This window comes from Marmota monax, unplaced genomic scaffold (genome assembly GCF_021218885.2).
Source record: "Marmota monax isolate L192 unplaced genomic scaffold, Marmota_monax_Labrador192_F-V1.1 WCK01_AAM20220418_F8-fsc00017, whole genome shotgun sequence".
Lineage (NCBI taxonomy): Eukaryota > Metazoa > Chordata > Mammalia > Rodentia > Sciuridae > Marmota > Marmota monax.
This window is the reverse complement of record NW_026695241.1, coordinates 4,549,131-4,573,105: the sequence shown is the minus strand read 5'-3', so window position 1 is coordinate 4,573,105 and position 23,975 is coordinate 4,549,131. Positions and strand designations below refer to the sequence as shown.

Genomic DNA, 23,975 nt, shown 5'->3' with positions numbered 1-23,975 from the left:
GCAGGAGGAACAGTGAAGGGGGCCGGAGGATCTGCATGCGGAAGCTCCGGGTGTGGGAGGAAGAGCCCTGGGTGTCCAGCCAGCTCCTGAGCACCCCGTGCACTCACCTGCAGCCACCACCATGGTGACATCTCCTCTCCTTCCAGCGCAGTGGGAGCTCACCTGTGATGGGAGGCGGGGGTGCAAGGAGCTCACAAACATGGTTTACATGGCACTGACTTTGGCTGAGCTGTGCTAGGTTTTCTGCATAATCTAGAACATTCTTCAGAGTCTCTGCTGCACAGTGATGCTATTTTTGAGGTGCTGCCGTGATGCCTTCCTGGAGGGGACAGAGCAGACCCTCGTATTCCCGTTGGCTAGGGTGCACTGTGCCCAGGTTCCGCTCACAGAGGACATCTGTCAGCCTGGGCCTCACCCCCAGCACCTGGGCAGGAAGCCTTAGAGGACACCTCCAGCCAGGCCACACGCAGACTCCCTCCCTCCCTCCCTCCCCACCAGGCTCACAGCCTCCCTGCCCCCCATCAGCACCTTATCATGGTTTTCAGATAAGAGCGCTGTGACTCAGCCTGGGTAAAGAGACAGCAGAGCAAGAGCTCTGTGGCGTGCTGCAGGGTGGGTGATGGGTGCCCAGAACTGGGCCTGCAGAGTCCAGCTGGGGAACTTTCCACTTCTTCTGACATCCCGTCCCTCAGTGAGCAGATCCGGGCGCAGTGGCAGAGACCTGAGATGCCTCACGGCAGTGGGGATGCCAGGGCCCGAATCCTGCTTCTGCCCTTGCCCTCGGCATGACCTTGGGTTTCCACCCAGAGCCACAGACCCACCCCAAGGTGGGAGAACCCAGAGGGCACGCTGCACAGAGCCAGGGTGATGGCTGCTGTCACAGTGGGATGCTCCTCCCCACCCCTGCTCCTCCTCTGTTGCTCCTACGGGTGGCTTGGCTGCCTCTTGCCCCAGATCTGTGAGTCTTGTCTTCCCAACTGCGTCAAGGAAATCTGACTCTTTCCCCACAATGAACACATGCTGGTTCTAGATGGAGCCGAGCCTGGGGGGCAGAAGGAGCAGACGCAGGAGTGGAGGGGGCTAGTGGAGCATGTGTCCTCCAGCGTGGGGGGGGGGGGGTGGCGCTCTTGGCAACGTCCCCAAGCGTTTCCGGCAGGCAGGGCTTGGTTTCATTTTTTCTTTCTGCTGCGTGGCCACAGGTGTTATGCCCACTTACAGATCAGAACACTGAGGCTCAGGGAGGTCACACTGTTACCAGGGTCACAAGGTGATGCCCAGCTGCTCGGGGCTGCCTCGGAGCTAAGAAGAAATGCAGATGGCGCCCTCCCGTCGGAGGAGCTCGCGACCTGTGCTGTCCCGTCCTGTCTGAGGCCCTCCGTCTTCTTTTTCTCCCTCTGCACAACCTGAGGGTGCAGAGCAGGGTCCACGTCTGAGCAACATGGAAAAGTCGAGAATTAGTTATGTCCTGGGTGTACTGCAGAGTGCAGGGGCGAGGTCCCCGTGGAGGCTGGCCACCACGATTTGTCATGAGGAGAGATGATAAGATGATAAGCAAGGGTCTTCTACTTAATATTCCTATTTTATTTTGGAAATCACAATTATCAGCGGCATCCCTGCCGACGGTCCTGACCACCCGTTTGAGAAGCACTGACTGGTGTCCTGCCGTTCCTCAGAAGGGCAGGGAGCTGGCTATTGCCCCTGTGTGGGGCAGGAGTCCCCCTCCACCGTGAACCTCACCACACCCTCACGGGGTGCACAGTCCCAGAAAGGCAGAAACTCTGGTTTGGTTTCAGCTCAGGAAGGTGCCAGCCCCAGCTCCCACCGGCTCAAGGTCAAGGGTCAAAGTTTGTTTGCTGGCCTTCCCAGGGGCCTGACCGGCTCCTGTTCTGTCTCTTTTGGTGTCCGGCTCAGAGAGACCCTAGGGGCACCCGGAGTTCACTTACTGCACACATACACTCACACTCATTCACACATGCACATGCACACATGCGCGCGCGCACACACACACACAAATACCAGTTCTTCAACGCCCTGGATGTCCAACAACTCAACTTGGGTCCTACCTACAATCAGCACAGACCCCATAAGTTAAAGGACAAGGCCCCGCCACACTGCCCCTCAGATGCCTGCCACAGGTGGGGTCCCTGAGCTACCCCCACTTCTGTCCAGTGTGATACAAATTTGGGGATTCAAACAACTATGTTCAGGTCTGATGGAACCCCCCCAGAGCTCACTGGAATTCATAATTCAAGGACAGTCTCATCACAGAGGATAAAAGTCAGGACCCACTGGTGGAAGAGGCACATGGTCAGATCTGGGGCTGGTGGGGCGCTGAGCTCCCCTGCCCACTCCCTGAGGGCCAGGCGCATGGCTCGCCTGTGTGTTTCCCAGCCCCACGCGCCTGCGCTCCCAGCCCAGAGGTCCATGAAGGCTTCTCTTCATAGGCCTGATGGGCTCCATCACTGGCCTGGGGCGGGGCACCTCCAGTCTGCTCCCCTCCCCAGACAGAGGCGGCTAGAAGAGCTGACCCTCTAGCCCGGTGCTGGGTCTTTCTGTGGTGGCCATTCCTCAAAACCAAGGCCTCTGGAGTCACCTGTGGGCTCAATCTCAGGTGTGAACAGAGGGCTCCTTAGGCGTGATGGACTCCCCTATCAAGAAATTCCGGGTCTTCAGAGCTCTGTGCCAGGACTCAGGAACCATGACGTGTTCTCTTATGCGACCTGCTCACCCACACGCTCATTCACACTCCCGCTGCCTTGCACACTCGGGTTCCCTGGGCCCGGGGGTGGGAGGCAGCTTGAACCTCTGAGGAAGAGGCACAGCAATCTCTTCTTGAAAGTCGAGTCCCGGGTCAGCTGAGTTCAGGGGAACACTCAGGGTGCCGTGGTGGGAGCCCAGCATTGCCCCTGAGCAGAGAGCAAGGGCCGCTGAGGCACCTGGGACTGAGCCCAGCCTCTGCCAGGCCCCCTTCCACCTGGCAGCCCTCAGGAGCAACCCTCTCGCCTCCCTCCGCCCTGCGCCCGTCTCTCCTCCTGCTCTGCTTGTGGAAGGGGCTGTGGAGCCACTTCCCACCGCAGTTCAGTGACTGACAGATTCACCATGTCACCTCTCCGGAAGGGCCTTGCACACTCTTAGACAGCAAGACTTGAGCCGATGGTGAGGCAGGGGGACATCGAGTGTCTACTTTAGAGTCCAAGGGCCTGGGCTCAAACCTCATCCTCAGCACCTCCTGCCCTGTGACCTTGAACATTACCTGCCTCTCTCTGCCTCAGTTTCCTCATCTGTGAAATGGGGACATGGCCTTCCCCATAGATTTAATAAGAAATAAGTGAGACTGGGCTTGGGGAGAGTAGGGAGGCACACACGTCAGCTGCTACGAATCAATAGTAGTAATATTATTACTATGTTTTATTAATAATTGCAGTAGTGGTTATAATGCTAGCAATATAGTAAGAAGATCAGTAACCAGTAACGACGGCAGATGACCTGGAGCCTCGCGGGAAGTGCTTCTCCAGAGCCTCCCAGGCTTGAGGCCACGTGCTTGCCCTCTGGGGTGTCCCATGGCCCTACACCCAGCCTGACTTAGCAAGGTGGGCCACAGTCCTGGCTGGGGCCCTGGGGCCGGAGTGCAGGAGACTTAGACTCCAGGGCAGGGAGTGGGGAGGGGGCTCTCTCCTTCCCTGGAGGCTGTGCCCCAGGAGTCGGGAAGGTTCCCAAAGGTGTCACCTGGGAAGGAGGTATGAGCTTGGGCAGGGCCAGCTGAGTCTGAAATGGACATTGTAAGGCAGCAGTTTTGTGACAGACAGCAGAGAGGCCTCTCCCCTTGATTGCCCCAGGGAGACCACTGCCCGTGGGGACCCCCCTGGAGTGGAACCATTGCCTGAGCCAGAGATGTCAATAAATCCACCGGCTATGTTCAGGCCTCAGGTCACAGATCCACCCCCGGGTCAAAGCAGAGGCAGGTTCCGGTCCAGGGGAGAGACTCTGTGGCAAGACAGAGTCAGGTCTGCCGGCCCTGGGGTCTGCGTGGAGAAGCCCATGTCAGGGGGTCCTGAGCACCAGTGCCTGTGTCGGGGCTGGATGCCAGTTCTGTGCTCACAGCTGGGAGGCCTTGGCAGGCTAAGCTTCCTGCGCGTCCTGTGGCTCAGTCAGCTGTCACACAGCCTGAGGGAGCAGGTCCTGGGTGAGCAGGGACAGCCGCATCTCTTCACCTGTAAAGTGTCACCATGGAACCAGTTGAGAAGATAGAATCTGTTACTCTATGCCAAGTGTAGTGCCAATTCCTGCCACCACGAGAGTTCCTCGTAAATACTAGCTGTCTTTGTTTGGGCATAGAAAAAGTGTGAATGGATGATGCCTTGACTGTCCCCCAAGCCCACCCCCCCAGATCTGCGTGCTGGGGGTGGGGGTGGGCATTCACCCTGACTCCCATGCTACAGGGCACATCAGAGTGGCCACAGCCCCCCTGCAGAACTGCATGGCAGGGTTCAGTGTTTCAACCCCTGGACCCCGAGACCGAGTCTCTCACACACTGAAGGAACATCCACTTGGTGGGCAAATGAGGAACTGGGACTAAGGAGACTCCATCAGGATGTGGGCCAGAGCCCAGATCCTGGGAGGGGTGACTGACCGCCTCACCTGCCTCCTGCCCTGGGAACCTGTGGATGACTGTGGCTCCCTGATGTCCTTCTGGCCTGTTCATGGAGCTGCCTCTTCTTGGTTTCAGATGTTCCTGGTCCGCAGGGACAGCAGCTTGAAGCGCCTGGTGCTCTGTGTCCACTTCCCTTCCCTGAGCGACAGCTCCTCCGAGGTGCTCGAGTACACCATCAAAGAAGAAAAGTCGCGTAAGTACCCGGCTTCTTGCTCTCCTGGGACCTCGCGGGGCTGCAGCAGCAGCAGACGTGGCACCTGCTAACCACAGCTCTCCTGTCTGTGCCCACAGGGTCTAAAATTAGAAGGGGACAAACTGTCAGCTTGCTGATGTTACCTGGCCAGGCTGCTTCTGAACTCAGCTTGTCACACACAAGTCAATGTTAGTTTCCAGTCACCCTCATAGGAGCTGTTGGCTTTGCTCTTCGTGGGCACAGAGAAGCCTCCCTGGTTCACTTAGCACAGGATGCTGGGGCTGGGGGGAAGGGGGGAAAGAAAATGCCTGGGCCCTCAGAATCAGCTGGGCACGCTCTCAAGCCATGTTCTGGGACCAGCTCTTTAACCTCTCCAAGCCTCAGAGGTCTCTTCTGTTAAATGGACATAAGAGTCATTTCCTGCTTGGATCACAGAACTTTGCGAGGGTCAAATGGGCAAGCCCTTTGAAAGTCAAAAACCCAAAGCAGGCGTGGGCCTCCTCTGAGAGCTGGTTAGGGGTCCAGTTCAGGGTAGGTTTGTACTGATAGAAAACATTTTGGGCCCCTCTTGACCTCTGGGCCCCTGAAAGGGCTTGCCCCTCATCTATGGGTCACATGCACACACTCCAGGCATTAAACTCCAAAAAATGTTTATTAAAAGAACCCGTGGAGGCTGGGATGGTGGCTCAGTGGTAGAGCACTTGCCTAGCATGTGTGAGGCACTGGGTTCGTTTCTCAGCACCACATATAAATAAATAAATAGATAATCCCATCAACAATAAATATTTTAAAATAATAAGAATATTTTAAAAAAAGAACCTGTGGAATATTCCAGGCTCTGGTTTGGTTTACATCATCTCAGAAATGGGGCCTTTTTACCCTTCATTAGCCACTGAATGACTGCAAAGAAGGGCCCTTGAATATTCCCCAGTGCTTGTTTCTCAAGAAACATTTGTACGGACAGAAGGAAATGCAAAGAGGAATAAGAGGGAGTCCCAGCCGAGGGGTCCCCAGTCAGGTTGAGGGGGGGACTTCCCAGGATGGGAGGGACAGCCCTCACCTGCTGTGTGGTGAAGCAGGTGGTACTGCAAAGGGGCCCCTGGGAGGGCTGTGGCAGGGGCAGATCACTGTGGGGAGGACTCGAGAGGGTGTCTGCTAGAAGGACTGAGGTGCGTCAAGAAATCAAAGGCATGCTTGCAATGGGTCAGCAAGGCAAGGCTGTACTTCTGCAGAAAGGTGCCCCGAGCCAATCCGGCCAGCAAGCACATCTGTGCAGGCTGGCCACCTGCTTTTATCTGTAGTGTAGTATTGCCCCTTGCTCGATAGGAGGAGTTCATGGTTACAATATACGTGATTAGCTAATTAAAACTGAGGAGGGCACAGGAAACAGGCTATAGTTGTGATCAGGTACCTGTTAGGGAATTTCAAAATGACTACATTCCCCGGGACACCGTGGCGCACACCTGTAATCCCAGTGGCTCAGGAGGATGAGGCAGGAGTTCAAAGCCAGCCTCAGCAACTTAGCGAGGCCCTGACCAACTTAGTGAGACCCTGTCTCTAAATAAAATACAAAAGAGGCCTGGGAACGTGGCTCAGTGGTTAAGCATCCCTGGGTTCAATCTCTGATACAAAAAAAAAAAAAAAAGGCTCATTCTCCACAAGATTTCCTAATTTAAATGGTTCCATTATACATTGTAAAATTTAACTTACAGTAAACATGTTTGTGTGTTACATTACAGGTTTAACTTTGATAGAAAAGAAAACATTAATTTTATAGCGTCCAAGACAAGGGAGGATTCGGGCTGGGTCCCAAAGATGTATGAGTTCAATTAAAGTCTAATTTTCTAGAAAGCAAAAGAACTAGGTTGCTTTTCCTGTTGGGGAGGGTCTTTCCACAGAGACCCAGGCCACACAGCATGGGTAAAGCACATCTCACTCAGCGCGTTTGACACTTGGTTATGGGGGAGAGGCACTGCTCCACTGCTGGGGACACAGCAGAAACAAGAACTCCTTGCCTCTCGGCATATGGTTCACATGGAGGGAGAAGACAGTAAGCAGTAGGGACACAGGGTGACTGTCAGGTGGAGAGTCACAAGTGGACCTGGAAGGATCCCATTTTTTCACACACAAGAGTGCTTGTCCTTCAGGGACCCTAGCTGAGTGACTCTGTCACCTTTGGCATGCGGCTGAAGTTTCTCAGGGTTGGGTCCAGGGGCCCCCCACAGGCTGGAAAGGGAAGAAGCTTGTGGGAGGGTCTTACTACCAAGGCCTGGAAGTGGGTCTGCCCCTGTGACTGCATTTCATTGGCTAGAATTCAGTCACATGACTACACCTAACTGCAAGGGAGCTTGGGGGATGTAGTCCAACCATGAACCACAAAATGTAGTCCAACCATGGGGTACCCAAGAAAAAGTACCCTGGATGAAGTGCTGGAATCCTGCTCCCTGGGCCAGGGAGTAGGAGTTTGGGGCTGGGGAAAGGGCAGTTCATTTTTATAGATGACCTAAATGACGGTCCCTCCTGTGGAGTCCAGGAGGGGGGAAAGTGTGGGCTGTTATGGTCTTTCCAGACCAAGTACACACACAACCCCCCTGACTGCAGAGGGGTGGAGACACTCTCTTATTGAGAGAAACCAGGCTTTCTGGGACGAGGCTTCCAAATGTTAGGTACCTACAGTCCTTTTGGAACCCAGGAACCTCCTGGGCCTTGAACTACAGCAGCAACATTGGAAAGGTGGCTGAGAGTGGGGCGTGGTGCTGTACTCTAGGAGCCTGGTGAGAGAGAGTTGTTCAAGAGCAGGGAACAGAAGGCCTCTCTCCAGGGGAATTGAGCTGGACCCGCAGCCTGGCTGGAGTTCTGCTCATCTCTGCCCACCCAGCAGTCTAGGTCCGGTTCTCTCCAACCCAGATGCAGTAAGCTCCCTGGAAACCAGGACATCAGATCTGATTCAATGTCTCACTTTCAGTGAGGAACCTGTCCAAGGAGAATCAGAGCTGGGCTGTTACAGGGGTCATGACAGCTTTTGTTGAGAACCATTGCAACAGGGGAGAAGAGACCTCAGTAGTGGACTGGCCCAGTTCTGAGTTCAGCATGGGCAAGTGGGCATTTATAACCAAGGAGCAGGGTAGGGGTCAGTGGATGGAAAGTCACTTAGAGGACACGAAGGGCAAAGAATGATTCTGGCTAACCCCACCTACCAGGAGTCTCCATTCTTCAAGGTGTCACCTGAGGAATGGTGAAGGATGAGGAGCCTGCTCAGATATTGAGGGTTATTGGTGAGTGGGGGTGGAGGCGCTTGCTCAATTGACCTAGCAGAGTTCTTGCTAAAACTGGATTTTCCAAGGAAGTACACAGATGGGCCTAGAGAAGGCCCAGGAGCCCAATTCAAGTTTGGTAGAGTAAAGAAGTTTTGTGTCACCCCAGGAACAAACCAGGGCATTCGGGGATGGAAAGAGCTTACTTCCCAGTAAGGTAAGAACCAACCTCCTTGGTTCTTGTCTGTCTCCCAGGGCATGCGGTAGAATCTCATTTTTCATTTTAAAACTTTTAAAAATGCAGTGCACAACTTTGCTGGGAAGACAGCGCCAGAAGCCCCCCAGACTGCCTGACTCTCCCCGTCCTTCTCCTGGGTGTTCACCCCCCACACTGGGTGTGTGTTGTATTCCAGGAGCTGGCGTGTGTTGTATTCTGCTCTGTCCCTACACGGCATCTTCCCAGGCTGGCCACCAGGGCAAACCCAACAAGGGCACAAGAACAGCACCTGGGGTGTCCTTTGCTTTGTTGGTTCATGTCCCCCTCTGCTCCCTCCTCCTGCTGCCCTCCTGAGCCCTGGGCTGTAGCCTGGGCCATGGAAGCCCCACAGCCTGATTGAATCCCAGCTCTGCCTCCTCCTCTCCAGGCCCTAGTGTCCTTGCTGTGACATGGGGATGATGACGGGGCCTCCCCCGCAGGGTCCTGGGAGGAGTGAGCCTGTCCAGAATGCCTTGAACTCAAGACGCTGTGGCTGTGGTGGCAGAGGAGGAAGTGGGCGAGGGAAAGACCCAGGCCTAGAACTGGCACTGGTGTTGGGGTTCCCCACCCAGAGCAGAGGCGAGGGAAGGAGACAGGGGCTGCCCCGAAAGTGAGTGGTCAGCAACCTCTGTGATCTCACTCTGTTTTCTTGGAATATCTGTTTTGGCCACTTCTGTGCTTCTGTGGGCTCAGAGTGTCCCCTAGTGTCTTGTGAAGAGTGTCTTTGAAAAACCCTGAGCCAGTCGGCTTGGGCCAGTGTTGCTGTGGTGACAGACAGACAGCCCTAAACCCTATGGCCTTGCATAAAGCAGCATAGCCGTCCAACTGTGCCTGACATGTACGTTCTTGTGCTGTCCCTCACTGGGGTGGCTGCTGGGTCTTTCGGGCACATTTCCTCACTGGTGCAGCACCCATCCGGGGCAGTGGGAGGGGCAGAAGACAGAATCCCAGGATGGCTCTGGAAGCCCACAGATGACAGGCACCACTTCCTAGAATAGCTTATGCACCAGAACAGGTCACGTGGCCGGGCCAGACATCATCGGACGAGCAGAAGAATCCTCCCGTGCACGTGTGAATGGCAGGGGCAACTCTTTGGAAAAGTAATGCTTGGGGAGGGGCCAGAGAAGCAGCAGGAGAGATCAGAGCAGGAGCTGTACAGGAAGGCCTAGAAGATTCTGGGATGGGTAGGGGCTGGGCCAGCTCCTGGCTGACAACCCTGCCCTTGATGGCCGAAATGAAGCACTTAGTCAGAATCGCTACATGTTGAGTATTCCTTCTCCAAAAGGCTTGGGACCAGAAGTGTCTGAGACTTTGGATTTTTTTTTTTTGGCAGAGTTTGGAATATTTGCATATATGAAATGAGATGTCTTAGGGATGGGACCCAAGTCTAAATACAAAGTTTATTTGTTTCCTATTCACCTTATGAACATAGCCTAAAGATCATTCTACTCTGTGTTTTCAGTCTCTCTCTGTTTTGGTTGCGACACATCCAAAAGGCCAAGCATGGGATTTTCCAGCTGTGGCATCAAGTCATCATTCCAAAAGTTTTGGATTTGGAGCATTTTGGATTTTTAGGTTAGGGATCCTCAACCTGGACCTACTTTTTCATTAATGGGCTTTAAAGATGGTGACAACACACGCCTACAATCCCAGCAGGTCAGGAGGCTGAGGCAGGAGGATTGCAAGTTCAAAGCCAGCCTCAGCAACCATGAGGTGTTAGACAACTCAGCGAGACCCTGTCTCTAAATAAAATACAAAACAGGGCTGGGACGTGGCTCAGTGGTTGAGTGCCTTGGAGTTCAATCCCCAATACCCCCCTGCCCCCCCCAAAAAAGATGGCAACAATGACAATCATGGGATGTTGATTTTCTGCTGACTGATAAAAGCAAAAAGAAAACCAATCTGCCTGTCCCTGGAAGAGGAACTGTGAGGCCGTGCGGGCGGGTGTGGTCTGGCCTGTACTGCAGGGAGCCGCCCAGCACTCAGCCTGAGCTGAGCCATGGCCCCTCTCACCTGCTCCCTCTTCCCTCCTGCACAGCTGACCCTGGCTTTAGAGAGGCCCGTCCGTCTAGCTCCCTAGAGCTCCCACTCAGAGGCGTGCAGTTTTAGTGGATAGATACCCGTGTCGCTGGGAAGGCACCGTGTCCCCAGCCAGTGTGGTGTTGAGGCTCGTGCTGATCATACTGGTGATCCTCACCACTGCACTGGGGCACCTTTGAAACCAAGGGAGGGAGAGAGTCTAGGTCAGTCTTCCTGGGCAGCAGAGATCTGAACACCTGGGCAGGACAGAGCCCTGACTCGGTGCCTTTGACTTCTCCCAGTGCTCTAGGATTTGACTGTGTCACCAACTGACCCTTTATCCTAGAATGAGATTCAATCTGTATTTGAGTCTAGATATGCTAAGGCCATTAAAAGAGGGAAATGATCAAGATTATTCAAGGAGAACGAGTGTGGAGAAGGCAGCCTCGTGGTATTTCCGTGGGGAGGCGGTACTGATGCACCATGGAGGGGTCTTGCTTTCTTGTCCCAGGCAACCTCTTTTGAGAGCATGACATTAGAAAGGCTGTCAGTTCTAGGTTTTATGCTTGTGACATCAGGCAAGTTGAGTTACTCAACCTCCCTTGCTTCAGTTTCCCCAACGGTCAAGAGAGAACACCTCCAACGCCCCCGTTGGAGGCTGGAGGAGAGATCCCATCCGTAAGCACACGCGGGGGCTTGGGACGGTGTGGCCCAGCAAGCAGGAAGCACGCAACAGCCTCATGTCCAGTAAGGACATTTGTGGGAAACAGCGGTCACGGTGCCCACGGTGATCAGCACACGTGATGAGCCCTCAGGGACCCCGTGGCAACACTCAACGAGGCCCAGCAGACATGTCTGCTCTGGGGCTGGAGCAGCTCACACCTCAACCCTTCATTTCCTGGTGCCTGGACGCGGGAGGGCTCCTCCCAGGAGCGGGTACTTCTCACTTAAGTTAGTACCCACGAAGGTTTGGGCTAAAATAACCACAGTTTGTTTCTTTCTGTTTTCAGCTGTCCCCTTCAGCATCAAACCTGGGGTTTGACTTAAAAAAAAAAAATGACAGGGCAATTTAACTCCAAGAACTTTTTGTCAACTTTGGTTTTGAATCCTGGGCTGTTTTAGGCATATTATTATAGGTTTTCTCTGTGTTAGTAAACATTTCAAAGACTTTGCAATATGTGCTGAATGGCTTCTGACGGGAGACACTTGCCACCGGCTAAGACAGAGCCCCTGAGGTTGGACCAGCAGGGAGACAGACACACCCATGTCACCAAGTGTGCAACCAGACAGCCCCAAGAGCCAGAACGTCAGTGTGCACTTTCTCAGCATCAAAGCTGATTCCTGTTGACGGAGGGGAATCAACCCAGGCCTCACTGGAGCCTTGGAGGCTGAGAAATAGTTAGGAGAAAGAACAGCGAGGGTCCAGGCTTGGGAAGTTGCGGTCACAGTCTGCCTCGGAGCTCAGAGCGGGAAAGACACGCAGGACAAGGTGAAGCTCTGCTGGGTCAGGCGACTGGAAGGGGGCAGCAAAGGACCGTGAGGACCACACCAAGGTGTGATGGATTTGGTTCGTAGTGTTCTAAAAAGCCACACAAAGATTTTGAGCAGGAAGTGGCCCTAGGAGATGGACACTGAAGAAGTGCTTGGCTTCTGTGTGGGAGCTGGAAGGGACGGTGACCTGGCCAGGCCAGAGGAAGATGGGGGAGGAGCGGCAGCCTTGGTGGCTCCCAGGAAAGAGGCTGGGGAGCTAAGACTAGGGGGGACCCTGAAGCAGAGAGAAGGCCCAGCTGCAGCAGTGTCTCCAGGAAATGCAACCCGGAGACTGTGCCCGAGTTGGTTTTGCACTGAGAAAATTGGGTACAGTGAGAGGTTTGGACAGAGGTGGAGAAGGATCCAGAGCACAGAGCCTCAGAGGCAAGAGAAGGCAGAAAGACAAGAGGCCTGAAGGTTGCATGAAGTCTCTTTTATAAGGGCCGGAGGCTGGGGTGGAGCTCAGAGGTGGAGTACTGGCCCAGCACGCACAAGGCCACAAATATAAACCAATAACTCGCCTCAGTGCACAAGGAGGAGCCCATGGACGGACAACCTCTAAAGACCCCTCCTTTCATCACGTCACATTGGTCATTAAGTTTCAACACCTGAATCTGGGAGGGGACACATTCAAACCATAGATCTTTTTTTTAGTTGTCTGTAGACACAATACCTTTATTTATTTATTTATTTTTATGTGGTGCTGAGGATGGAACCCAGGGCCTCATGGGTGCTAGGCAGCGCTCCACCGCTGAGCCACAACCCCAGCCCCATAGCACTGTTTTATAAGGACTCTAGTCCGTTCGTGGGGGCGGCCCTCATGAGTAGACCCTGCCTCCTGACACTATTGCACTGGGGCTTAGGTTCCCACATATGCCTATTGGGGTGATGCCCATATTCAGACCATAGCAACATCTGCATCTAGGCACCCCCTGCCTTTCAGGCTCCCTCCGCACCCTCCCTCCATACCCTCCCTGAAAACCTACACTGTGGAAATCCTCTACTTGGTAAACAGGTTTATACCAACACGTGAAAGACTAACACCATCCAACAGTAGTGTCCCCTGCCAGGGGAGAGTGCCTCTCAACGGGAATGAAAGAGAGTTCCGGTGTTCAGAGCAGGAGTGTTGGGCAGGGCAGGGGCACCTGTCCTGGGTAAGGCTCAGTCTGACTGACAGCACCCTCCCCACACCACCATGCACCCACACTCCCTGTGGGGCCCTTGGAAGAGCAATAATCTTCCTCCTCATCTGGAGTCATGGGCTTTCTTTCCCTGCTCCTTTGTATGAATAATTTTTTAGATATTTTTTTTAGCTGTAGATGGACACAGTCCCTCTGTTTTATTTGTTTTTTAAGGGGTGCGGGGGATCGATACCAGGGCCTCACGCATGTTAGGCAAGCCCTCTACTGCTGAGCCCCAGCCCCGGCCCTGCGTGTGACATTGTTCCAGCCTCCGTGTCTTTCACAGGCCAGTTCGTCTGCGTGGCTTGCTCTCTGCACTCCTCTCGGTCTGCCTGGGCTTCCTCGCCCTTCACAGTGTGTTCCGTGTTTCCCAGGGTGGGCTGGAGGTTTCTGGGTGGGTTTGTGTCTGACAACACCTGTGGCCCCCACAGCCCAGGGAGAGTGAGGCATGTTGTGGGCATTCAGCAAGCACTGGGTCTTTGATCATCTGGTTAATGACACCTCACTCCTGTGCAGAGACAGGATGGAAGGAATGAGAGGGTAGATGTCAGTACCCAGTGGACCCAATTCGAATCCTACCCCTTTGTTTTCATCCATTGGGAGATGTTGGTAGTTAATGCTCAGTCCTCTGTCTTCAGCCTTGCCTTTCCCACCTGTGAAATGGACTTAAAATCAGAGTAATAATTAAGCGGACCTATATTCCATAGTACCTGGCACATAATAGGTGCTCAGATAACATTTGTATGGACTGGGGTGGAGCTCAGTGGTGGAGTATGTGTTTAGCATGTGTAAGACTCTGGGTTCTGTCCCCAGCATGTGATCCCCCCACAAGTTACTTGTCTCTCCTCTATCCCTAACCTCCCTCTTCCCATGTGGCATGAGTCTGTGGCCTGTGTGGCATACATGAGGCAGAAAGTAGCCATTCTATCCTAACAAGAAGTAAAAATCTGAACATGCAGAAAAACCAACAATTCTAGATTCCTCGGGGCTGGGATCACAGGGTGGGACCACTGCCCCCAAGACGGACAGACAACAAGCAGATGCAGAGTCACCACTTCCCAGAGCAGAAACCAGCAAGCACACACTGGCTTTGGAATCCAAGCCAGGGAAACACATGGTCCCTGCCAGGTCACAGGAGGCTCTGAGAGGTGGACCTGTCCTCAGGGGGCCCTCGCCTTTGAGAGTTTTATCACCTGAACTTGGCCAGAGTCTCACTGTGAATATCAGAGAAAGATGCCCCTGTGCTTGCAGCAGGCGGTGGGGAACTGTTTTTAAGTGAACCAGAGCATTCTGTTCCTTAAAAGAGACAGTTTTTAAATAGAGCCTGACCTCCCTGTTTTATCAGAGAGCAACCTATCTGAGGATGAAAGGTACCCGTCCTGGCCATCCTGGCCCACAGAAAGGAGGAAGGCTGAAGGATGGATACTCCCAGGACACAGAACTCTCCCGCCCCCACAGCAGAGCAGGTCTGTCCACAGCTCCGTCCACAGTTCCTTTATCCTGTTATCTTGTGCAGCATGTTGGCCATCAGGAAAAAATCACAACAGTTTGAAGAGACAGAGTAAGACTTGGAATACACTCAAATATGGCAAAGAGGCAGGAATTATCAGAACTAGAATTTAAAACAAGAAGATTAAGATGCTCAGGGCTCTGGTGGATGAAGCAGGCAACTGTAGAACAAATGGGCAGCGTCAGTGGAGAAATGAGGCTCTAAGAGAGAACCAAAAGGAGATGCTAGAGGTCAAAACAGCCAGGCAGGTGAAGGACGTCTTGGACTGGCTTAGACGCAGCAAGGAAAGAGTCAGAGTTTGGGAATGTCACATTAGAAGCCACCTGCATTGAAAAGCAGAGAGAACAAGACCGAAAAACTATAACAGCGTACCTAAGACCTGAGGACAGTCATAACACACACCTGGGAATACCAGGAGAAGACAGTGAGAAAGGGCAGAGGAGCTACCTAATGACTGGGAATTCACTCAAGTTAATATCAGACACCAAACCACAAATCCTAAGAATGCTCAGCAGGACAACCCCCCCGCCCTGCCCCCCCCCAAAAAAAAAACCCAAACGGACCTTGCCTTATCATCTTCAAACTGTGGAAAATCAAATAAAGAAAAAAATCCTGAAAGAAGCCAGATAGGAAAAAAAAAAAAATATATATATATATATATATATATATATATATATATGGGTTAAAACTAACTTCTCAGAAACACTGCAATAAATAACAAAGCAGAAAGAAATATTTATACTGGTGGGTGGGGGGACACCGAATGAGAATTCTGAACCCTGTGAAATCATCCTTCAAAAGTAAAGAAGAAATACTTGCTCAGACAAAAGAGGGGGGGCGGATTTGTTGTCAGAAGACGTGACTTGCAAATGTTAGGATTTCTCTAGGGAGAGGAAAATGATAAAGGTTGGAAACTCAGATCTACATGAAGAAAGAAAAGTCATCAGAGAAGGAATAAATGAAGATGAGGTTAAAATTTCTATTTTTTTTTACTTTTAATTGATCTAACAGTTTATCCAAAATAATATCAGCAACAATGTACATGACTGTATGTGCATGTGTGTTTATGTATAAGCAAAATGAATGGCAGCAATAAGGGGTGGCAAGGAGGAACTAGGATTATTTTATTTATACCTGTGAAGCAGCATAGTTATTTCAAAGTGGACTTGGCTTACTTGTAAATTGCAAGCTCTACGGTGAAAACTAAAAAATAAATAAATTTTATTGCTGATACCAATAAAGGAGATAAGATGGAATCATATGAAATGCTCAGTTAAAATTAAAAAGGCAGAAAAGGAGTGGAAGACAAAAATTGGACCAAAAACAAGGACAACAAATAGAAAACAGTTGCAGATAGGGTAGATGTTAATCCAACTCTATCAATGATGACTTTGAATGTCAATGGTCCAAATTACCAATAAAAGATTGTCAGAATGGATCAAGAAACAAGGCCCGACTGTATGTTGTCTACAAGAAAACCACTTCGATTATAAAGTTGCCTAAACATTAAAAGTAAATGCCTGGAGGGGCTGGGGTTGTGGCTCAGTGGTAAAGCGCTCGCCCAGCACATGCAAGGCCCTGGGTTCCACCCTCAGCACCACATAAAAATAAACAAATAAAATAAAGGTATTGTGTCCAACTACAACTAAAAAAAAAAATTTTTTTTTTAAAGTAAATGGCTGGAGAAAGGTATACCACACTAACACCAATCAAAAGAAAGCAGGAGTAGCTCTATCAATTTTGGACAGAGCAGATTTCAGACCAAGGAATGTTATTCCAGACCAAGGGATACAGAGGGATATTTTATAATGATAAAGGTCAGTTCTCCAAGAAGACACAACAATCCTTAATGTGCATGTGACCAACAACAGAATATCTCTCAAGGCAAAACTGATGAACCGCAAAGAGAAATCAATCCACTTTCACAACTGGAAACCCCAACACCCTGTATCAGATGTGGGCGGATCCAGAAGGCTGACAGTCAGTAGGGACATAGATGAACTCAACACCACCATTTATCCACCCGATGTGATTGACATCTATGGACCACTTCACTCAGTGAGAGCAGAGTGCACATCCTCCTCAAGTTCACGTGGAACATTCACGAAAAGAGGCCACTTTCTGGGTTGTAAGAAGTGCCTTAACCAATTTGAAAGACAGAAATCATACCATGTGTGCTCTCAGGCTACAGCGGAATTTAACTAGAAATCAATAACAGAAAGGTTGTTGGCAGATCCCAAAGTGCTTGGAGATTAAGCAACAGGTTTCCAAATCACTTGTGGATCAAAGAAGAAATCTAAAGGGAAATTAAAATCACTTCCAAGTAAATGAAAATGAAGACACAGTTGATCAAAATGTGTAGGATAGAGAGAAAGCAGCACCCAGAGGGAAATTTACAGCATCGAGTTCGTGTGTTAGAAAAGAATAAAACCTGGCGTCATAGTTACTCTTCTCCCTTAACTAGCTCTGGGAACTAAAGCAAGTGAATTGACTTCTGATCCTCATTTCCATCACCACGCTGTGGGGTTCAGGGTACCTCCAGGGAAGTTATTATGAAGGACAGGAAAGAAAAATATGTGCACATATTTTTGCATGCAGAAATGCAAGAGTGCGCCGAACAGCGCCCGGGGCGCGTGTGTGCATTCATTTGTGAATCTGCGCGCCCAGGGTCCACCAAGCCCTGTATTAAGATGCTCAAGTCTGGCCAGTGAGGCAGAGCAGACCCTCGCAGCACAATGTGATCGGGGTCTTGTGATCAAGATGGATAAGAGAGGGCTGTAGGGGTGGGTGTCTCCACAGGCAGAGGTCCCTGCCTGGGCACACGTGGGGCGCTGGGCCTGAGTCTGCTCATAGGAGGTTCTCCTGGGCATCTGAGTGGATGGGCTAAGAGTGGAAGAAGGAGGTAAAGTGCCTCTGTGAGCCTCACAGCATCCCGGTGTGGGGGCTCAGCGTGCACTGGAGATCACCCTACATGGAGAACCCAGGAGATGTTCCTGGGTGACTCAGCTCTGGGGAAGTTGTCCCGAAAGGGAAGTGGATTGGTTACCTCTGAGCACTTGCTGGCCCACTTCCCAGATTTGCTTTGCTCTGGGAATTCCCAGGCAGCTTCACCCTAGGAAGTAGGGACTGAGGGGTTAGAGCCAGTGTGTTCTTCAGCCAAGCCCTGGGTGGGTGTCAGGGAACTGGGTTTTCATGGTAACTTGCTGTGTGACCTGAGCAAGTCACTCCATGTCTCTGGACCTCCTGAGAGAAGGCGGCACCCCTGACCTTACCTGGCAAGAGATAGATACAAAACACCTTGGAAGGATAATGCCCACACATTGGCGTGACCCCCCAGTGTCCCGTGCACTTAGATCAGAAAGTCTCCCCTCAGCCTAGGAGAATACATGTCGCTCCGTGTCCAGGCCGCCCAGCTGAGCTCATGGGAAGCTGTCAAGTTGCCGAGCCTGTTCTATCAGCTTCTCCTTTCTGCCCAAACTTTAATAAAGGAGTTGGAGCTGAAACCTTCTGGAAAGTTCCACAGAATCGGACTGTTGTGTCCCCGGACCCTCTGTGTCTCTCCCCCGCGGCCGTCCCAACTTGTTGAGCAGTTGGCACTGATTTAGCAGCAGGCCCCATCCCCCTGCGTGTGCTCAGGGTGCTCTTGTGGTCTCCTCTCGGATTTCACAGAAGAAGCTTTTAGAGAACTTGCCCCAGAGAGATTTCCCCTTCTGGAATTTTCCTTTAATGGAGTTCCCTGTCTGAGGCTGCCCTCGGCTCCACAGAGGTGGGTCTTCAGGTGAAACCCGGCTCTGCCATTGTCGGGCCCTGACCTCTCGGGGACCTGCTGCCTGGCAGGGACAGGGTGGCCTCGGCCCTCTGTCTTCACCACCTGGGAGCAGGTCCTATTTTGCAGCTGAGAAAAACTACACCCAAGGAACAGCAGGGATTCAGCGCAGGTCTGTGGATGCCACAGACAAAGCTCTTTCACTTGAACCAGGTGTTTGGGGTCTTAGCATCCACATTCCTCATCCAGGGCCTCTCCAGGGTGGGGGGCGAGAGGGGAAGGACAACGGGAGAGAAGAGCAGATAATGATCAAGTCATTAAACTTGTTGCATGGTTTTGTCTTACCCTTGTCTTGGTTTTTTGTTTGTTTGTTTTGGTACCAGGGATGGAACCCAGGGGTGCTTAACCATTGAGCCGCATCCCCAGCTCTTTTTTATTTTTATTTTTCGAGACAGGATCTCACTGAGTTGCTTAGGACTTTGCTAAGTTACTGAAGCTGGCCTCCCCAACTTGTGATCCTCCTGCCTCGGCCTCCCAAGGATGCCCCGTCTCTTTTAGCAGGGGGTTTATTTAACAGAAACTTTGAATCAGAGCCTGGAGCTGAAGCTTTGAGGGTATTCGTTGCAGAGAACAGGTGATGGTCAGAAAAGGGGGCAGGTGGGACTAGATGGCTTCAACAAGGACAGCTTAGTGGGGAAGAGTTTGCCCCGGTTCCCTGGCTCTGCCTCTTGATGGCTGAGTGAAGGTGACTTTGTCTTTGGGCTGTGGTCTTGGTGGGCCCTGGAGTCAACTCCAACCCAGCAGCGAGAGCCGCCTGCGGTCTCTTCTGGCTTGGGAGTGAATGCCCTAGGGAATGGGCAGGGCTGTGAGTCAGGGTTGGTTCCCTGAGGAGCTGCTTGTAAGCTTTGCCGGCACACTGTGCCCAGATGCCTCGTCTGTAACCAGGGGTGGAAATACCCACCTGATAGAACCCATGGGAGGTGACATGGGTGAGCATTTTGTAAACCAAAGCATGACATGTGTGTGCATGTGAGATATGAGGGGTGCCTGTAACTTTTTACATTTCTTACATGAAGAAACGAAGTTGGGATTTGAGTACGATACAGTAGAATCATGGGTCCCCAGGCCACCGGACGGATAATGTGAGAGCGCAGGCTGACCGTGGGCAACACTTGGGATTGCTCACTGCTTCCTAGTGGAAGTCCCCGGGATTCTCCCTGGCTTCAGCACCCTGAGGACCAGGGAGCCCTGTCACTCATTGAGAGGATGCTGTGGGGCATTGGCCATGGTTTTCTGTGGGAAGCAGCATGGCAGGGCTGTGGTGGGAAGAACCAGCAGACAAGCTGACTTAGAGTTGAAGTCCCATGTGTCCCTTCCCACCTGGTTGAACGTGGGCGGTCTCCTGAGCTTTTCCAGGCTCCGTGTCCTCATCTGTAAAATATGGGACCTCCCTAGGGGGGCTTGAGGGAGACCTCCTCCAAGGGTAGACTGCCGGTTAGGTGAGCATGAACTCTGCACGCACTTGCTCTCTCTCTCTCTCTCTCTCTCTCTCTGCCTCTCAGAACTCCATGTTTATACCAGGGACTTAGGACCCCAGCTGGACCCCTAGTCTGCCGCATCTGGCTCAGGGGGGATACCAGAAACTCCCTCTATGAACCCAACCTAGAACATTCTCCCTCTGCTCTTCCTTCTCTGAGTTATGACACAGCCTCTTTATGGAGGCTCCTGGGTGCCAGGCTTTTGCTGGGCACAGTGAGAGAGACCCAGGACCTGGAATAATAATAGGTAAGCATTGTGCATGAATTAACCTGATCTGCATGGCGACCCTCGGGTATGAACACCGCAGGGTTAAAGGTGACTGCCTTCTTCCAGACGTCCCCCTCGGGAGGTGGAGTCTGTGGCAGCCCCCTGAATCTGAGCTAGTCTGCGACCTCTTTGACCAACAGAATAAGGCACAAGTGATACTCTGCCAGTTTCATGTGTAGGTTGGAGGAGAACTGGGATCTCCTGCTTGGCCTCTGGAAACTGAGACCCCCTGTCTTGGTCCCAGAGAGAGAGGCCTGGAGACCCTCGGGAAGGGGAGAAAGACCCAAGAGGGACTCAGGCCTGGCTGAATCCAGCCTTCCAGCTGTCCTGCCAGACACCAGGCACGAGCAAAGGCATCTCAGACTCTCCAGACCAGACCAAGTGAAACGGCTGGTGCCATATGGAGTGGAACAGCAGAGCTCTGCCCAAATTCCTGACCCACAGATCAAGAGCTGTGGAATGGCTGTTATTTTAGGGCACTGAATTTTTCAAGTAAATTACGTAGCCATAGATAACCAGAACAATCATGATCCCAACAGAAACGCAGGCACAGAGAGGCCCCGTGGCTGGCTCAGAGTCCCATGGCAGACAGCAGCCAGGCCAGGATTGACCCCAGCCACCTGGCCCCCACCAGCTCATGTGCCGAGCTCTGTGTGGCACTGATCATAAGTTGAAAACATGCTTCTGCTCTCAGGGAAGCCTCTGTCCGATTTAGAGATGCAAGAATCATGCATCCTGTGTAACTAAAGAATCAAATAAGATGTTCATTTATTGACTTAGTTGATTTCAGGCCACCAGGGATACAGAGATGATTATACTAGAACAATGTTAGCACTTAGCGCACTCAGAGAAAGACCCCCCCAAACACTGGCAGGGGTGAAACTCAGGAGAGCAGCTCTCAGGGGTGAGGAGGCTTTGGGGCTGCATCCTGAAGGATGGGGAGACACGTCCTGTTGGTGCAGAAGGAAGAGCACGCGAGTCTGCATGGCCGCTCAGCTGAGGTGCAGAGGGCAGGAAGCAGGTGTATCCAGGTGGAGTTGGGGTGACTGGAGTAGAGGGTGCACAGAAGGGGGGGTCTAGCGGAGACTGGGGGGACAGCCCAGCTGTCCCCAGGCCTTTTCCCCCAGGCCTTGAGGGTCAGCCCTTATCTAAAGGCCACGGGGAACCCGGCAAAGGACGTTACCAGGGAACCTGATCCAATGCGCCATCTCGATGGCACTTTCGCAGTGCAGGGAGGGTGTGAGGCTGGACACGGGAGGCCCCGGGGATGGAGACCCGAGGGACTCCATGACAGCCACTGGGGTACCCTGGAGGAGATGGACCTAGTAATTATGGTGAGCGCTGGAAAGAGGGGAATTCTCCAGAGATTCTTAGGAGGAGAACTAACAACTAGCATTGCTGCTCTGGAGGATGGAGTGTGCTCCCTCTGAGGCTGAGGTCCTGGTTTGGGGCCGGGTGGGCTTTGCCGTCTTCCACTGAATCGAGTTCCCAGCCTGATGTTGGCAGCCGGCGAGGTGCTGCATCCACGGCACTCCGAGCTCTGCCCGTGTCTCCAGGCACAGACTGCTTCCTCCTCCAGAGAAGCTCTGTGCACTTGGAGCAGGTCTCTCCTTGACCGCCCTGGCACTGTAGAATGTGGACAGCCGCCCTGGCCCCTGCCCACGAGGTGCCAGGAACACCATCTCCTGGGTTGCGACAACCAAAATTGTCTGCAACACCTAAGTGTCCCTTGGGGGATCAATTTGCTCCTGATTGAGAGCTGTGGCTTTAGGGCTACCCTTCCAAAGTGCTGGCCATGAGCACGCAGCCACCAAGCGCTTGAAATGCGGCTTGTCTGTTTGAGGTGGATTGTGGTCAAATACACCCCAGGCTCTGAGCACTTGGATGAAGAAAAGAATGCAAAATATCTCAAGAGCAACTTCTTGGCATATTTATGGTATTTGCCACACGGCTATCTGGGATAGGTAGATATGTGCATTGGGGATACGCATGCAGTGTTTTGGTCAGTGACGTCCACCCCCAGGATGGTACACACATAGAGCCCAGGTGTGCAGCTGGCTACCCCGTCTAGATTGGCTGTGGCATTTATACGAAAGAATCAACTAAGGACACATCTCTCAGAATGTACTCATTGTTGAGCACAACACAACCGCATTGGTAGAATATATTATTAGGATTAATTTTACCTGCTTTCCCTTACTATTCCTAATGATGTTATGAGATTTTTTTTTCTGGGCTGGACGTGGAACCCAGGGTCTCATGTGTGTTAGGCAAGTGCTCTGATTTTACAGCCACGGCCTGAGAAATGGTCCTACTGTGCATGCGCCTCACATTCTATTCCTCTTGGATGGCGGCTCCAGCCCAGGGCACATGCTGGCTGGGGAGTTGGTCTTGGCTCCAGGCCACATCCTGGCACTCTTACTTCCTAGCTCGGTGACCCTTAGCAAGCCACAGAACCTCTCTGGGTCTCACAGTTCTTCCTAGGGGTCAGTTCTTCTAGACGTTGGATCTGAGTTCCCCAATCCTGGGCCGGGATGAACTTTGTAAGATCCTGAAGTTAAAGGTGGTGTTTTATGGGTGTTCTTGATGTGTCCTTCTGTGGCACGCAGTTCTGTTCTTCCTGTTAGGGTTATGCCCAGGGCCACCTCCCTGCCCTCTTTACAGGTTCATATAAGAGGGAGCAATGTGTTCTTTCTTAATGGGTCCAGTCAAGGACATCCCCGCGTCCCTGCAGCTTGGGCGGGGAGCAGGGGGGACTGCTTTCCCAGGTTTGCGGTTCACCTGGGACAGCTGCTTCTGCTCAGCATCTCCCCTCTGCCCTCCACCTCCCTCCTCTCAAAGACCTCCCTGTCTCTCCTCTTGGTTTACTCTTCCCTGACACTTGGCAACTTGCAAATCTATCCAATGTCCCTCTTTGGTTTGGCATCTGAGACTTATAAATAGAGCCCAGATGAAGTCCCGCCTGCCCTGTGCAGCTTCCAAGAGGAGGGATCTTTTATTTTGGCATGAACAGCGTAGTGAGGGTCACCACAGTGCAGCTGCCCACGGGGGCTCGGCGAAAGTGCTTTCAGTAAACACAAACCCTGGGAATCATGAGATATGGTACAAAACTGCCCTGGACCCAGGACGATAAAAAGAAATAAGTTCTGGGCCAGAGCCAGGCCTGTGAGCTCACCATGGTGTGGTGGCATCGAGCTCTGGGTGCAGGGTGTACCCAGCCAGAGGGAGGGGCTGGCAGCGCTGCCCAGATAGTCTTCACCAGGGGTAGCTGGAAGCCTATCAGGTGACAGGGGAGGAGACCTGGCCCACAGGACAGTGTCTCACTGACAGTGAGGCTGGGACAGTGGATTGCATTCCAGCGGGGACTCTGGACACCCTCCCCCAGCTCCACACCACTCCTGAACAACAGCACCTACTGTGATGGCTGATGGCACCTGGTCACGACTGGGGCACACGGTTGGGCCAGAGACAACCTCTGGGAGCCTCAGTTTCATCACCTATAAAATGTAGATAATGGGGTCGCGATGATGATAAGAATACGGAGGCTGACCCAGCAGGAACCTAATAAGTGGCAGATGGAGTCATCAGCATCAACCTGGAACACATAACCCTCCATCGCGACCCAGGAGGCACAGATCTGCACTACCCAGGGCTGGGATGTTGGGAGAAGAGGTCAAATAGTAGCAGACTGTGGAATTAGAATCCAGACTCCAGAAAGGACCAGAATTGAACCGGGAAGCCCTGGCTAACCCCCTCCTCACTAGCCAAGGCTGTATCTTCTCTGGACCTCAGTTTCCCCCTCGGTACAG

General features: G+C 52.4%; 1 protein-coding gene across 4 annotated transcripts in view; it reads left to right on the top strand.

Moving 5' to 3' along the window:
• The window catches only part of Rin3 (Ras and Rab interactor 3), a 107,388-nt gene that overhangs the window by 34,301 nt on the left and 49,112 nt on the right, over positions 1–23,975 (top strand). For all 4 annotated transcript variants that reach the window (XM_046440618.2, XM_046440617.2, XM_046440619.2 and 1 more), the window contains one exon: positions 4,727–4,844. In XM_046440618.2, the coding sequence (XP_046296574.1) occupies positions 4,727–4,844 (118 nt within the window). The remainder of the gene's footprint in view (positions 1–4,726; positions 4,845–23,975) is intronic.